The sequence below is a fragment of the Gigantopelta aegis genome, chromosome 9 (assembly GCF_016097555.1).
Source record: "Gigantopelta aegis isolate Gae_Host chromosome 9, Gae_host_genome, whole genome shotgun sequence".
NCBI lineage: Eukaryota > Metazoa > Mollusca > Gastropoda > Neomphalida > Peltospiridae > Gigantopelta > Gigantopelta aegis.
Window position 1 is genome coordinate 19,833,489 of NC_054707.1, and position 17,814 is coordinate 19,851,302.

Consider the following 17,814-nt stretch of genomic DNA (forward strand, 5'->3'; position numbering starts at 1 on the left):
AGAATTACCAAATATCTGACATCCAATAGCTGAGATGACAGTATTGATTTACTGGAAATTTATGTGTTTTTTATCTATATCATTGAATGTCAGACAAATTCATTTAAAAATCATTTTAATTGGCTTTTATTTACTCTTTTTTTTTGCACCAAAACAGTCTTACATGTATACATGTAGATGTAAACTAACTTAAATTAATCTTTACAACATTAGAGAGATTTAATTAGAATAGTAACCACTTTCTATTCTTTGTGCTTTGTAAAAATGCTTATTAATTGAGGTACATGAAAGCATTTGGTTTGGGTTGAATTGTCATCATTTGTTGATGATGACCTATGTCACGTCTTTTAATTGTCTCTTTTGTGATCCTACATTTTCACCCAATTTGGGCATCATATTGTGATTGTAACCTGCCATTTTTATTTGGATTAATTTAATATTGTGCCTCATGAATTGTCATCGTCCATTGTTGATATTATGTAACAATGTTGCCCTGCCCTTTCTAAGGGAGTGGGATGTTGTCTGCATCAGCACTGTGATGAGTTATTGAACATAAGCACTTTATTGGACATATTTGTTGGTTTTCCCATTCAAACCTTTGATTCATAGCTGGTATTTTTAAAAGTTTTTTTTTTTTTTATGTGCATGTAAAATACTGCTTGCTGCTGTTGAATAATTAAAGAGTAGTGCATTGCCCCACGACTAGTATATCAAAGACCATGGGGAAGTGTTTATGATAGATCCCTTGATGCTATTGGGAAAATGTAGCATGTTTCCTCCAAGACAAAATGTCAGAATTATCAAATCCAGTAACTGTTGATTAATTAATCAATGTGCTCTAGTGGTGTCATTAAACAAAACAAACTTTACTCTTAAACAGTTGTGACAGTTGATTATTAATTAGACATCAAATAATTGCTGATTTAAAAAGTTCCATGGGTTTCATTGAACAGACCTTATTTAATTTCCGCACTATTTTTTGGCATGTCATTCACCATCTTAGATTCTTCTTCTTCTTTAATATTATTTCCGTGCTTATATCCAATTAAGGTTCAAGCACGCTGTCTTGAGCACACACCTCAGCTATCTGGGCTGTCTGTCCAGGACAGTGGGTTAGTTGTTAGTTGGTTATGGTTAGTGATAGAGAAGAGGGTGTGGTGGTCATACACCAACCCACGGAGTCGTTGAAACTCGCTGTGGGTGGGACCCCGGTACCAGGCTGCGAACCCAGTACCTACCAGCCTTATGTCTAATGGCTTATAACTACGACACCACCGAGGCCAGTTTCTAAGATTAAGTGTAGATGGGTTGGGTTGAGGTATCAGTTTCTGGTGTCATAAAAAAACAACTTTTAGTATTAGGTGATTTTAAAATATATGTGCATATATCAAAAAGAAGAATTTGTTAGTGTAGATTCATGAGTGCAACATAATATCAGATATTTTGTATTTGATAATAATAATTTTGATTCTGTGCCAGATTGTTTTTTTTAGGTTGTGTGGAATGTGGAATTGTATTTATTTATAATTGCTTGGGGTTTTTTTGTGGGGTGTTGGGTTTTTTTTGTGTTTTTTTAAATAGTGACTATAGGACAAAATAATAGTAAAACAATAATTTTTAGAGGTACGAATGTGAGAAGATACCTGAACCAGCTTTCAGTTAATTGCAGCTTGAAAAGTCTCTCATTGATGCTAGTGTCGCCGCTGTATACTGAGTAGCTCTACGTAGTCTGTTAGTGCCGACATGTGCATGCGTTCTCTGTCACACTGTACATCACATCTGTCTGCAGCATTGTACTGATCTGCATGTTATAAGTAGTGCATGTGCTCTGTGTAGTTAAAATAGGTCTCATACTTAACGTATAGTTCCATTCATTGTTGGTAAAATTTAAAATCAGTAAACCTATATCCAGGAGTAGATGCGGGTTTGGTTTTGAGGGGTGGAAAGAACTTTGGGAAAGGGGGTACCTACACTATTCCAAAGGATACTAACTTGCATTATAATACAACAGTTTTTCTCAAAAATACCCAACTGACCAAGATATTGCATGTCTCACTGAAAAAATATAACAATAATTAACATTGATTTTATGTACATTTGTTAAATACTGATTTTTCAGGGCATTTTGGGGTGCGAGGGTGGGAGTGTGCACACACCCCATCACCCACCCTCTGGATCCATGCCTGGTATCTCAATCTTTGCTCAAACATGATGGTGTTAAATTTGAGAATAAAGATATTTTGATGTGCTTGTTACACATGTATATCTATCTTTATGACAGGACATTGTGACCTACATTTGTTTTGTTTTGTTTTGAAAGTATTTTCTCTTTCACTTTCATTCAGTTTGTCTTGTTCAATCTCTCTATATATGCTTTGCCAGTTAATAAAAATTTGACATTTTCTTAGGAAGTAGATGGTGCAGAAATGTGTTCTAGTTCATAATGAAATTCAGGTTTAATGGCTGCAATCTGGAATTTATGTTTATAAAAAAGTAAGTCAATAAAATAAAAAGCATTATGCAGAAAACTGTGTAACTCAAGAGAACGCTTTAGTTGAAGTGAAATGGCATATGTTTCATTTGCACTTTCTATCTTACCTATGTTGTACATGGTATATTCTCTTGTCAGCATTTTTCAGATAGACCTACATGTACATGTACATCCTTTGTTTAGACAAAAGGTTACTAATAAAAAGAATTTGGCGACAAATCTCAATAATACAATCATGTCACGGTTTTTGTATGTGGGTTCCTTTATTTTCTTGTGATGGGGCAGGATGTAGCCCATTGGTAAAGCACCCGCATGATGCACAGTCGGTTTGGGATCGATCCCCGTCGGTGGGCCAATTGGGGTATTTCTCGTTCCAGCCAGTGCACCATGACTGGTGTGTCAGTGGCCGTGGTATCTACTGTCCTGTCTGTGAGATGGTGCATATAAAATTCCCTTGCTGCTAATCAGAAAGAGTAGCCCATGAAGTGGCGACAGCAGGTTTTCTCTCTCAATATCTGTGTGGTACTTTACCATATGTCCGACGCCTTATAACCGTAAATAAAATGTGTTGAGTGCGTCGTTAAATAAAACATTTCCTTCCTTCCTTATTTACTTCTTAAAGTCTAGACTTTAATAAAGTCCAGTCTTTAACATAATGCTATTTGAATGGCGTTGCCATGACAGTAAAGTCTGGACTTTAATAAAGTCCAGTCTTTAACATAATGCTATTTGAATGGCGTTGCCATGACAGTAAAGTCTGGACTTTAATAAAGTCCAGTCTTTAACATAATGCTATTTGAATGGCGTTGCCATGACAGTAAAGTCTAGACTTTAATAAAGTCCAGTCTTTAACATAATGCTATTTGAATGGCGTTGCCATGACAGTAAAGTCTAGACTTTAATAAAGTCCAGTCTTTAACATAATGCTATTTGAATGGCGTTGCCATGACAGTAAAGTCTGGACTTTAATAAAGTCCAGTCTTTAACATAATGCTATTTGAATGGCGTTGCCATGACAGTAAAGTCTAGACTTTAATAAAGTCCAGTCTTTAACATAATGCTATTTGAATGGCGTTGCCATGACAGTAAAGTCTAGACTTTAATAAAGTCCAGTCTTTAACATAATGCTATTTGAATGGCGTTGCCATGACAGTAAAGTCTAGACTTTAATAAAGTCCAGTCTTTAACATAATGCTATTTGAATGGCGTTGCCATGACAGTAAAGTCTAGACTTTAATAAAGTCCAGTCTTTAACATAATGCTATTTGAATGGCGTTGCCATGACAGTAAAGTCTGGACTTTAATAAAGTCCAGTCTTTAACATAATGCTATTTGAATGGCATTGCCATGACAGTAAAGTCTAGACTTTAATAAAGTCCAGTCTTTAACATAATGCTATTTGAATGGCGTTGCCATGACAGTAAAGTCTGGACTTTAATAAAGTCCAGTCTTTAACATAATGCTATTTGAATGGCATTGCCATGACAGTAAAGTCTAGACTTTAATAAAGTCCAGTCTTTAACATAATGCTATTTGAATGGCGTTGCCATGACAGTAAAGTCTGGACTTTAATAAAGTCCAGTCTTTAACATAATGCTATTTGAATGGCGTTGCCATGACAGTAAAGTCTAGACTTTAATAAAGTCCAGTCTTTAACATAATGCTATTTGAATGGCGTTGCCATGACAGTAAAGTCTAGACTTTAATAAAGTCCAGTCTTTAACATAATGCTATTTGAATGGCGTTGCCATGACAGTAAAGTCTAGACTTTAATAAAGTCCAGTCTTTAACATAATGCTATTTGAATGGCGTTGCCATGACAGTAAAGTCTAGACTTTAATAAAGTCCAGTCTTTAACATAATGCTATTTGAATGGCGTTGCCATGACAGTAAAGTCTGGACTTTAATAAAGTCCAGTCTTTAACATAATGCTATTTGAATGGCATTGCCATGACAGTAAAGTCTAGACTTTAATAAAGTCCAGTCTTTAACATAATGCTATTTGAATGGCGTTGCCATGACAGTAAAGTCTGGACTTTAATAAAGTCCAGTCTTTAACATAATGCTATTTGAATGGCATTGCCATGACAGTAAAGTCTAGACTTTAATAAAGTCCAGTCTTTAACATAATGCTATTTGAATGGCGTTGCCATGACAGTAAAGTCTGGACTTTATTAAAGTCTAGACTTTACGGTTTATAAGCACAAGGCCAGATCTTAGTCCATTTGAACACTTGTAGAACATGCTTAGAAAGCAACACTACCTGGTACATTAGGAATTCATTTTGTAGTCTTTGAAACTTTAATAAATAATATAGAGAACACCAGAAAGTCTTTGGGAATGTATATCAATGCACTCTTTTCATTGGCAGAAACTCGGTATTTGTTGTTTAATTTTAATTTGTTTTGTTTTAATATGTTAATAGATAAAGCAGGAATGTGCTCTTTTATGTGTTACATTTTAATTTTATTTCTTGATATATTTAAAAGACTTCCCTAATCGGTTTTGTCAGGAGTATATTATTTTCATGGTTAATTTCACAAACTTGTAAACATTGCATGACAAACTTTCTCATTTCACTGAATCCATTTTAAATGACACACTATGTGAGATAATCAGATATATTTGATACATAATTATTTGTATTTTATTTAAGCATTAGTTTGAAATATTCTACTTGAACAAACAAACTGTTCATATTTAATGGCAGATGTTGTGTGACAGTATTACATTCCATTATTAATGGAGATAAAATTATTACATGTTCAACTTAATATAGAATTTATTTTTTTTTTTGGGGGGGGGGGGGCATTGTAATTTAGTATGTATAGATAAAATGTATGTTGATCATTATTATTAATATGTGGAAACATTTCTTTAAAGTAAATTATGAGATTTTTAGAAGAAAAAAGAACTATTATATTATCACTTTACTCAATTTTTTTCAGAATTGAAAAGTTAATGATCTTTTTATTTTTTTTAAACCTGAGAATATTTTCTTTTTACTGACATTGTTATAATATATAGCATTTTTCTCCAACCTTGATTCGATATTTTCAGTAGCATATTTTATTATGTAAAATATTTTTTTAATAACATCAGTATTTTAATCATATATTGTGTCAACAGTTTACTGCATGACGTCATACAAGTTGGTATTTGTGCTTACAGTTTTCTCAATGTTAGTGCTACTCATTGCTGTCTTACAGAAGGTAGGTGCGGGGGACAAGGTCATCCGCAGGAACTCGCTCACAACTCTACACCCACTGCCACGGGCAGCCGACAGCTCTCCTCTCTTGGAAAGACAGAAAACTGTGCCTCATGGATTTAATGTGAGTGGTTTAATTTAATCCATGTTTTCAAAGAACATTTTGTTCAGTATCGTGTCGCAATTGGCTAGATAGGTTTCAGAGACTGTTACACAATTCTAAAATGTTAAATATTATTTGGTAATCGGCTTTTAAATTATTATAGCAACTGTCGCTAATTAAAGTTTGGAAAACAAAATGTTTCCTGGTATTACAGATATTTTAGCAAATGTCTTAATAACTTGGGTCATTCACAGATTGGCACTCTTCTTTGTTAGAAAGACAAAAAAAACTTGATTTAGTGTGAGTACCTTTCAGTTAGTTTGTTCCAGGTTAAAAGAATATTATACTAAAAAAATTAGTTTGTTAAATACTGGTAGTGATTTGAGCTGTTAGTTCACTATTTGAATTTGGTAAATACTGTTGATCTACATGCTTTGAAGAACTTGAGTATGCATACTCATATGTATGGTATTTCATTTTTAAGGTTTTTGGGGGTTTTTTAATTTAAAATAAAATATTTTTCGATGATGTAACCTTTTCTTTTATTTATCATAACACAATAGGTAACATCATAATATGATCAAACTAATTGTAGAATGAGAATCAGTATCTAATTAGGGATTTTATTATTTGTGTTTTTGTCATTCTTTTTCCCACACTGTTTTCTTAATTTTAAAGAAATGGTTTTACGTATTAATTATAATAAGTAATCTTTAGATTTCTGTGTACTTTGAAACATTTGAGGGATATAATTAACTACCTCTATTTTGGGGGATAGATAGTTGACCACAGAAAAATTACTAGAGGTGATCTTTTAGTTTAGAAGTGTGTTTTTTGTTTACCTGTAGAAGACCCCATATTACTGTGACCTGATTTATTTTTACTATCACCATTCGAACCCACCCACTGTGACTAGGTATGGGGATTATTTATTTCAAATAATTGTAATTTCTTAGGTTTAAAAAAAAAAAAATAGTGTATGTTATGTCATTCATTATCCTGCAGCTACCGTTTCTATTGACAGATGATGAATAAAGCAAAGTCATATACAGGATATGACTTTTGATGTCAATCAGTCATGTGACGTCACACACATACAGTGTAGCTACATTACAAAATCACTCATTTGACCTCTAGGTCATGGTACAATGTAGCTGAAATAACAGAAATAATAGCTTTTCCCTTTAATTTTTATGGTCTGCAGGATAAAGATCATACCTAGTTAATGACATCAGATATTGGCTTTATCCTGTGAAAGTAAGAATAGGAATTTCTTATTCGGCCTGAACAGGATAAAGCCGATATCCGATGTCATTAACTAGTTGTTCTCTGTTTATTATCCATAATTTATAAATTAAAAAATGTAATACTATTCCTTTTCCTGATTTCATGTTCCACAATGATATTAATCATGCACAAAGAATTTCATTTAACCTTTTAAAGAATATATTATGAAATGTATGGTCTTTGTTAATCATTTCTTTTTCAACTTGGAATATACTTATATACTTATATACTTATATATATATATTGTGATGTTGTGTTGTTAGCTGCAGTTTGCAGATCTGGTAAGTGTTGTAATTATAAGGACATGTGGTGAATGTTTAAAGCACCTTTGAGATTTTTTAATATGTTTGTTAATATGGGGTTTTTTTTCACCATGTTATTTGTTGGCATATACCTGTATGACCATTGGTGGAGGTAGGTGTGTGTGATCTAGCTTGATCAGTAGAGCGTTCGCTTGAGGTGCTTGCATCATAGTATCGAACCACCACCTCAACGGACCTGTTCTTTAACTTAAAAAAATTCTGTCCCAACCAGTGTCCCACGATTGGTATATCAAATGCCATGGTATGTGCTGTCCTGTTTGTGGGAAAGTGCATATAAAAGATCCCTAGCTTCTAATGGGAAAATGTAGCAGGTTTCCTTGAAGACTTCATGTCAAAGATTACCAGATGTTTGACATCCAATAGCTGATGATTGATAAATCAGTGTGCTCTAGTGGTGTCATTAAACAAAATAAACTTTTAATTATGTCCTCTGGGGCACAAATCCAGTGTGTTTATGAGACTTTATATTTTGTTTGTTGAAATTTTCAGTCTTGTGCTTCTTGTATACCTTTGGGACATTCAGATACCGTGTCTTATTCCTGTGTGCCTGCACCTACTAATTCTACTATTTGTTTGTTTTTATAAACTAAAGAAATAATAATTTTAAAAAAATCATTATTGTTTTGATTATGTTTTGAAAGTAATCTGTATTAATTGTATGTCATTTTCACATTTTGCTACTACCCGTTCCACCTTTAGCAAAGCTATTTTAAGTGCTGTATTCCCATTAAGTTTAGGGGCGAGACGTAGCCCAGTGCTAAAGTGCTCGCTTGATGCACGGTCAGTTTGGGATCGATCCCCGTCAGTGGGCCCATTGGGCCATTTGTCGCTCCAGCCAGTGCACCACATGTGGTACATCAAAGGCCATGGTATGTGCTGTCCTTTCTATGGGATGGTGCATATAAAAGATCCCTTGTTGCTAATCAAAAAGAGTAGCTCATGAAGTGGCAACAGTGGGTTTCCTCCCTCAATATCTGTGTGGTCCTTAACCATATGTCTGACACCATATAACCGTAAATAAAATGTGTTGAGTGTGTTGTTAAATAAACCATTTCCTTATTCCCTTGCCATTAAGTTAAAATACTGTTAACTACATTATCAGGCACATGTGTAGGAATTTTAGCAAGGGAGTTGTAGACTGTGGCAAGCAAAGTTTATAATGGGGTCGAATCATACTCTCCCTGAAAATATATTGGAAAAAAAATGTGCTCGAAACAGGGGAGGATTTGACACCCAACTACCCACGCCACCCTGTACATACGTCTAATGAGATAAATCCAAGTTCAGTGCCATATTTCCATCTGCTGAAATAATTTAAAATAATGATCATCAGATTAAGTTGTAGTTCTGTTCGCAGCTGGTGATCTAAGGAGAAATTTCACCAACTAACGTTTTTGCGGTGGGTTTTTTTTTACAACAAAACAGGACTGAGTTAAATGTTTAAAAAAAAAAAAAAAATGTTCCAAACATCCAAGGATGTGTTTGTTTAGAATTCACCAGAACATTACTGTCCTCCATCCCCCACTCATAATTATTATTTACTCTTGTGAGAACATTTTTAAAAAACAACAGATTGACAAAAATTATGGTTGACATACATCTATGTGATGTGTTCTGTTTTTATTAATAGCACATTTATTTTAACTGTTGCAGTTATTTGTTTCACAACATGCAAATGTTTGTTTTTGTTTTCTAACAAAATTATTACTATAGTCCGTCCCACAGGGAATGCCTTTTTTCATACTATAAAATGTACTACAAGTTATTTATTACAGAGCCAATTGATTTCTAAATTGCACACAAATATATATATATATATATATATATATATATATATATATATATATACATGTATATATATTTTTTTTTTTTTTTTTTTTTTCCAAAACACTATTACTTTTATTCTGACATCAAACAAAACTGAAATTATTTACAAAAAAAAAAATTGTAGGAGGATGGGATGGACTATAGGTGTATTATTTTAGTAATGCTCTTGTACAAAAATTACCATATTTCAAGTACTGTACTGTATCAATTTCTTTGTTTTTATCTATACTATAAATGTTTGTACATATATATTAGAGTTCATTGTGTTCTGATTGATGGGGGAGAGTGGGGGGGGGGAAAAAAAAGTGTTTTAAATTTAAACATTTACTCTGTTTTATACAGATTAAACGTATGTCAAATGAACTTAAGATTTTATTTTGATTATTCTTTATATTTTACTAAACCAAATTTTCCATTTTGACTTTTAAAAAAAGCTGGCAAAAAGCTTATGGTTACGGAATATAGTGTGTCAATAAATGTATCTTTGGTTTATTTATGTTTTCTAATGGTGAGATTACATGTACTTTTTGAATGTTATGATAGTATGCTGAAATGAAAGAAGAAAGAAATGTTTTATATACCCCAGTGGGCCCATCTCAGTTTATTTCAAACTGTAGTTATTAGGTGTCCAGCCATGTGCAAGCAATTGAGAAAAGTCTGCTTCTCCAGTAATGAATGTCGTAAATGTAACATTAGTTCATCACAATAATGTTAAATGTTATTTCTTGTGTTTGCATGTGTTCATGTCATTGCAGTATGGGTTAAAATTACAGTTAGGATCAGGTCTGGTGCTTATAAAACTTTTAGAGTCTAGACTCGAGACTCTAATAGAGACAGTAATGTCATTACAACGCCATACAAATTGTATGTGTGTGACGTCATTAGAGGGGACGGGATGTAGCCCAGTGGTAAAGGTGCTCGCTTGATGCACAGTCGGTGTGGGATCGATCCCCATCAGTGGGCCCATTGGGTTATTTCTCGTTTCAGCCAGTGCACTACGACTGGTGTATCAAAGGCCGTGGTATGTACTACCCTGTCTGTGGGCGGTGCATATAAAAGATCCCTTGCTGCTAATCGAAGAGAGTAGCCCATGAAGTGGCGACAGTGGGTTTCCTCTCTCAATATATGTGTGGTCCTTAATATGTCTGATGCAATATAACCGTAAATAAAATGTGTTGAGTTCGTCGTTAAATAAAACATTAAAAAACATTAAAACGTCATTAGAGATTAAGTCTGGACTCTAAAAGCTTTATAAGCAAGGGCCCTGGATTAGAGGACTTTCAGAATAAGGCTCTTTCAGAGTAACATACCTAAATTACAGTGACACCTCTCAAAATCGGACCCTCTGTAAACAGGACATTTGTCACGGTCCATTATTAAAAATCAGTACCGAACTTAACCTCTCTAAACCGGATACCTCTTAACACCAGACATTTTACTTGGTCTCGAGGGTGTCCAGTTTAGAAGAGTTTCACTGTAGAATGCCACTAAGCACATTGAGGTAGACCCTGTCCGAGTGTCCACCTTCAGTCAAACAAGAAACATTCCTTCATTGTAGATGTTAGGCTAGTGTTATGTTTTTTTAATTTATTCATTTTTTTCTTTTTATACATAAGCTGACTCCTTTATTAGGCACTTTCCCTCTAGTCTCTTGGATGGACTTAAATATCCTAACAGCCAAAGAAAAGACATGCCGACTATGTAAGTTAAGGAGAAAAATGGAAGTAGCTTTCATTTGACAGTACAGTTTGCCCAGGACTTGATGGAAGATTTTTGCCTTTGATTGACTGTTGGGATATTCATTCAGTCCATGGAACTAGCAGCAAACTGCATAGGGTCAGAGGTCAGGTTAAGTATTTGTGAAAAGAAAACATGATCCAAATTTTGTATAATTTTGTGGTTGACCATAATTATAATGTATTGATGTATTAGAGACATTTTGACAGAACATTGAGTATTAGAGATATTTTGACAGAACAGTGAGTATTAGAGATATTTTAACAACAGTGAATATTAGAGATATTTTGACAGACCCGTGAGTATTTTGTTTCTCACAGGAAAAGGGATTAGTGACATACTTTGAGGACACGTGGGTGGCAGAAAGAGACAGACGCAGACGTCACTCCATTGAGAAGGAAATTGAAATTAAAGAATCCGAGTTCTACAAGTCGAACCGACCACCTTCACTTTTCTATGGTAATCTAATTAAATTGTGTTCTTAAGATATTCTTTTAAGCATTTAGGTCTAGTCTTTTTCTGGGAGACATTTAATACACTTTGTTTTCTTTTCTTTTTTATTTTTTTTTATTATTGATACTTTTGAATTTACAAAAAAAAAGAGGATCATACATTTTCTGTTAAACTTTATATTTGATTATTCTTTTGTTAATCTGTGTCTACTAGTGGGAGATCCATTTTGTATATGTATAGAGTTTTAAAAAAAACATTCAAACGCCATAAGCGGACAACATTTTCACTGTGGACAAGTATTGCCAATTTATTTACATTTTGACAATTGTTTTTACAATTTTTCTATTAAAATAGAACAATTTTGTTATTTCCAAAACTGTTTTTTTTTGTCTTTTTTAATGTCAAACCAAACTGGAATTACATGTATTGCAAAAAAAAAGCCTTTAAAAATGTTCTGTTACAAGGTATAGTACTATTAAGTACTAATACGACACAGTAACTACTATGCTACATGTACAGTAACTGTTATTGGAGTCATCCTGACTTTGTGCTATTTGGGGCCAGGATTTAGCTGAGTGCTTGTTTGAGGTGCTTGCATCCCAGGATCGAACCACCTTGGTGCATCCATTCAGCTGATTGGGTTTTTTCTTGTTCCAACCAGTGCACCACAACTGGACAAAGGCCGTGGTATGTGTTTTTCTGTCTGTGGGAAAATGCATGTAAAAGATCCCTTGCTGCATTAGGAAAAAGGTAGCGAGCTTCCTCTGATTACTACGAGTTAGAATTACCAAATGTTTGACATCCAATAGCCGATGATTAATAAATCAGTGTGCTCTAGTGGTGTCGTTAAACAAAACAACCAACCCTGTGTGCTGTGTATTTGTGTACAGAGCACGTGAAGTACCGGAAGAAGAAGACGGAGGACTACAAACACCTGCTGCAGGAGCCCATGTATGTGCACCGCATCATCGGCAACGTCATGTTCAACGGCAAGCTCATCCAGGCCAGCGCCAACTACGGCTGCTTCATGACCACCAGCAGTAGAAACAGCGCCGCCCCGGACATCCCGGAAAACTTCAGGGTTTGTTGTCTTGCTATACAATGAAACCTCTTTGAACTGGACGCCCACGGAAACCAGTGAAAAGCCCTTGTTTTAAGGGATATTTAGTTTTGAGTGGTTATGTTCTGTATTGATATTTGAAAAACACCTGTACAAAATGTCCTGTTTTAAGGGAATTCCAGCGGTTATGTTCTGTATTGATATTTGAAAAATGCCTGTACAAAATGTCCTGTTTTAAGGGAATTCCAGTGGTTATTCCGGTGAAAAATTTCCTCTTTTTTATTTTAAGGGAATTCCAGTTTACAGAGAGTCTGGTTTTCAGGGGTTTTACTGTATATACGGATTGTATTTCTTTTACGTTCATTTTTTTTTGAGGGGGGGGTGGTGGAGTTCTTAAGCAATATTTACTCAATAATATAAAGTATCAGTGAGCTTTATTATGGATGGACCATTGGGATGCCTTTAAACTGTAAAGATTATAATGGAAATGTACTTAAGGCCCACACGGGAGCTGGGCCTGGGCCTGGGTCAGCTTTGGTGTGTTTCGAGCCTAAGTAATTAAAGTTTGCTTAATATTATCAGCTCAATGTATTTTACAATATGAATTAATGAGTTGCTGGGTGCAGCGTTTCAAACTTAATTTTTGTAGCAACATCATCCAGTTAAAATCAAGCAAATTGTATAAAAGTAGAAAGTGTAATTTTTTTTGGCATAACTAATTGGTTCTCTTATTTCTTTCCTTGTCAGTGTGTTCTGTCATCGTTGTTCTTTTTAGTTTCTGATGCGTCCATGTGCCGTGGTGTTGCCTGACATTCAGAAGATAGTGGAAGTGATCCTCTACACAAACGGATTCCAACACTCCAAGTCCTGGGCAGAAAAACTAGCATTCTTTTTCAAACGTCTCGCAGTACAGGTAGACCTACTGTGATGTTAATGTGCTTTATATTATTTGTTAGAATAATACATTAATATATTGTAGAGAAAAAGAAATGTGGACATTGTGTTTATTATTATAAGACAAGAAAATAGCTATTTAATGTACTATAACATATTTGTTTTCATAGTCACAGTGCCGTCTAAATCGGTGCCTCGTGGCTTGTATATCAAAGGCCATGGTATGTGCTGTCCTGACCAGGAAAGTGTATTTAAAAACAAGGCCTAAAAATCATTTTGTGAAGTGGGAAGCAATCTGATTCTCAGTTTTCAAGATGGAAGCAAATGTTTGAAATTAAAAAGCCATTCTGGAACTTAGTTTTAAAATTAGTCATGTAGTGTAACTTTTTTAACAGCAGTGTCAATAAAAACATAAGACATATTACGGTATGACTTCAATAAGATTGAAAGCAAACATGGCATGATGTTAATTATCAGAAAGCATAAAAGATCCAAGCTGCTTTTTTTGTTAAGAATAACCTGTATGACAACAGCAGGTTTACTCTCTAATTCTTTATATCAAGTTGGAAAATATGAATATTTTAACCAAAAATAATCAAATAGTCATGATTAAAAGTGACGAGGTGTCATTAACCAAATATTCCGTTAAGTCTCAAATCATTATATTACCTTGTCATCATTTTAGTTTTTTGGCACGAAACATTACAGTATCCTTAAGTCTGTAAATGCATTCTCTTATCGTTTAATTACAGCTTCCAAGAAAAGAGCAGTACAGTTTTGGTCTGCGTGACATAAAGAAGATCATGAAAATAGCTATCAGTGTGATTCAAGACGGTCACTTTCTTCGTCAGGTGTCCAGTCCATCAGACAAAGCAGGTGAGACAGCTTAGTATACATTCATGATAAATTTTGTATTTCTCAGAAATCTATCTGGGTTGTCCAGTCCATTAGACAAAGCAGGTGAGACAGGTCAGTACATCTTGATGATAAATTCTGTATTTCTCAGAAATCTGTCAGGATTGTTCTCATCGGATTTCCTCTCCATAAGTCTAAATAATTTTTTTAGTAAGTCGGCAAGTCAGTAACCCACAAGACAAATAGGTGTTGTGTTTCATTATTGCATGTGTTTGTGGCTTTGATAAAATGTACATTCTATTATGTTGTGTTTAGATTTCTTTTTTCAATCGACCACTCAAGTCATGAAACAGGTATAAGTTACTAACGCTGTATTTAATTATAACCTTTTTCTATGGCTTTTGATGAAATATCCTTTCTATCATGACACTTTCAAGTGTGTTTGTTTTTTGGGGTTTTTTTTTTTAAGTATATCACTCAGTTGGTGACTCACAAAACAGAATTTATATTTATGGTGATAAAATGTCACTTTCTTGTTTTTTTCCATTTTCAGCAGACCAATCCAAGTCGGTGAGATACGAGACAGACAGGACAGAGGCCGAAGAGCGCTCCCTGGTGCTGGGTATCAGCACTGTCCTGGAGACCTGTCTGCAGGCCGGTGATGACAGTGCCTGTTTTCACAGTGTTCTGCGCGACATCTTCCCTGCGGGCTCCACGGCACAGCAGGAGTCCGATTACAACCCTTACGACCCCATGCTGGTCAATGCCATCAAGGAACAGCTCAAAGAAATGAAGATGGAGGAGAATTCAGACCTCATTGACAAGGTATATTCAGAAATTAAAGTTTTCCACATTTATCTGGAATTCCAGATTTTTTATTGGATATGTATACTACAGTGTTTATAGCTTTTCTCCTCTTTGTCCAAAAGTTTCAAATTCTCAGCCAAAAAAATAAAATATGGTTTCGGTTGATGCTTTGTATCTATTCTGAGTGGGAGCTGCCACTTCAGACCATTGTGCAACCCTAACACTAGGGCCAATCTCAGTACCCAACTACCAGTATTTTTTTTTTATAATCCACTTTTATCTCAGTATATTCTTGTTGGCATTGTAGATTTTTGTAGGATTTTTATATATATATACTACTGCTCCATTGCCTTTCACTCCTTTCATTTTCATCTCATTTCTTCTCCTAATCTGGTAGATCCTATGCTTTAATATCCTAATTAATGTCTCTAACCATGACATACATGTATGCTTGTCTTTTGTGCCATCTATTATTTTTTTTAATTAATCCGACAATCATTAGCACCATAGGATTAGTAAATGTAAATTAAACATTATAAGTACTTCATACACACTCTCACCATGGATATATCTGCTAAATTCAAAGTTCAAGGTCAGAGTCAAGCAATACACCTTGATGGAATTGACATTTTGCACCGAAGTACACAAAATCCATTCATTAATGCTTACAGTCGACGACAGTCACTTTTCACACCCTTGGTTTTGCATTGTACACAATAAATATAGCATATCTCACCGTAATTTTACTTGAAATCCATATTTCGTAAATAGTACAATTTTTTAATTACAAAATTTTCTTTAAAATCTTTCAGGCGCATTAGTAATGTTGAAACAAAAATATTTCAATAGCAACTACTGTATGCATTGGTATTTTGCCAGTATTCTTGAAACGGAAATGCTGTGTACCCAATTTATTGTTATTATAAGAAGAATGAAAATGATGTCATTGGAATACTGATGTCATTCAAATTCAGAATTAGCAGGGTTAATACAATGCTTCACCACATTGAAATAAAAAACGGTCTACTTATCTTGAGCCCTGTCAAAATTCTATAACGAGCAAACAATGCTGTTTACAGGTTGGTATATTTTTAAGTTCATAAAAAGATGAAAGAAATGAAAAGTACCTTTTGTCAAATATACCATATCAAAATATTACTGTTGGATATGCTATATTTATTGTGTATGAAACAAAAACAAGGATGCGAAAAGTAACTGTCGTTGACCTTAGCAAAACCCTGACTACATTTTGTTTTCTTGCTTCTTTAGATCCTGCAGCTGTATTCGGCTCTCCAAACAAAGCAGTCGGCAATGCTGACGGGCGCGGCTGGCAGCGGTAAGAGTACGGTGCTGCTGTTACTGGCCCGAGCCATCAACTACCTCAACTACAAGCTGTTCGCACCCGACCACTCCAAGGACGACCTCATCTTCACCGACAGGGGACTCCTCTTCCAGATGAAGAGCCAGAAACTGAAGGTGCGCCTTTAACTGTAGAGGGGGGGCAGGACGTAGACCAGTGGTAAAGTGCTCGCATTATGCGTGGTCGGTCTGGGATCGATCCCCGTCAGTGGGCCCATTTGGGTTATTTCTCGTTCCAGCCAGTGCACCACGACCGGTATACCAAAGGCCGTGGTATGTGGTATCCTGTCTGTGGGATGGTGCATGTAAAAGATCCCTTGCTGCTAATTAATAAATGTAGTGTGTGTCCTCTCTGAGACAATATGTCTAAATTACCAAATGTTTGACATCCAATAGCTGATGATTAATAAATCAATGTGCTCTAGTGGTGTCGTTAAGCAAAACAAACAAACTTTAACTGTAGAATTATTAAAAGCACTGATCCTAGTTGTTATGCAGTGTAAAATTAATTTCAGCTATTGTGCTGTACAGTCCTTTTACCATTAATTTACTCATTACTTACAACATGGAGATGGGATCTAGCTCAGTAGATAGATTGGGGCGGGACGTAGCCCAGTGGTACACTTGATGCGCAGTCGGTGTGGGATCGGTCTCCATTGGTGGGCCCATTGGGCTATTTGTCATTCCAGCCAGTGCACCATGACTGGTTTATCAAAGACCGTCGTATGTACTACCCTTTCTGTGGGATGGTGCATATAAAAGTTCCCTTGCTGCTAATTGAAAAGAGTAGCCCATGAAGTGGTGACAGCGGGTTTCTTCTCTCAATATACGTGTGGTCCTTAACCATATAACCGTAAATAAAATGTGTTTAGTGCATTGTTAAATAAAACATTTCCTTCTTTCAGTAGGTAGATAATTCACCTGAAGTGTTTAGGTCACTGGATCAAACCCCCTCAGAGGACACATTGTTTTTTCCCTAGTCCCAGCCATGCAGTGCCCCATGACTGGTATATCAAAGGTCATGGCATGTGCTGTGCTGTCTATGGGAAAGTGCATATAAAAGATCCCTTGCTGGTTAATGGGGGGGAAAAATCAGTGTGTTTCCTCTAAAACTATATATCGGAATGTTTGACATCCAGTAGCAGAGGATTAATAAATCAATGTGCTCTAATGGTGTCATTAAACAAACCAAACTTTAACTTTAGATTATTATTGTTGTAAATCGAGGTAAGTTAAAATAAAGTTTATAAATGTCGGTTTTAAAAAGCAGTTATCTATAAAATACTTGAGGCGTATGTACAGGTACATTTCCTTTTGTTTTTAAAACGAATGGCTTTAAAACTTAATTTTGAAAATATTTTTATAAACATTTTAATAAATTTATACCTTTTACTTCATTTTTAGAACTTC

At 35.0% G+C, this 17,814-nt stretch overlaps 1 protein-coding gene across 2 annotated transcripts in view; it reads left to right on the plus strand.

Moving 5' to 3' along the window:
- The window catches only part of LOC121381031 (dynein-1-beta heavy chain, flagellar inner arm I1 complex-like), a 144,155-nt gene that overhangs the window by 22,748 nt on the left and 103,593 nt on the right, over nucleotides 1-17,814 (plus strand). The window contains exons 6-13 of one of the 2 annotated variants that reach the window (XM_041510113.1): nucleotides 5,701-5,823; nucleotides 7,353-7,370; nucleotides 11,297-11,435; nucleotides 12,320-12,510; nucleotides 13,265-13,402; nucleotides 14,136-14,259; nucleotides 14,792-15,063; nucleotides 16,315-16,521. In XM_041510113.1, the coding sequence (XP_041366047.1) occupies nucleotides 5,701-5,823; nucleotides 7,353-7,370; nucleotides 11,297-11,435; nucleotides 12,320-12,510; nucleotides 13,265-13,402; nucleotides 14,136-14,259; nucleotides 14,792-15,063; nucleotides 16,315-16,521 (1,212 nt within the window). The remainder of the gene's footprint in view (nucleotides 1-5,700; nucleotides 5,824-7,352; nucleotides 7,371-11,296; nucleotides 11,436-12,319; nucleotides 12,511-13,264; nucleotides 13,403-14,135; nucleotides 14,260-14,791; nucleotides 15,064-16,314; nucleotides 16,522-17,814) is intronic. The other variant, XM_041510112.1, reaches the window with a different exon arrangement.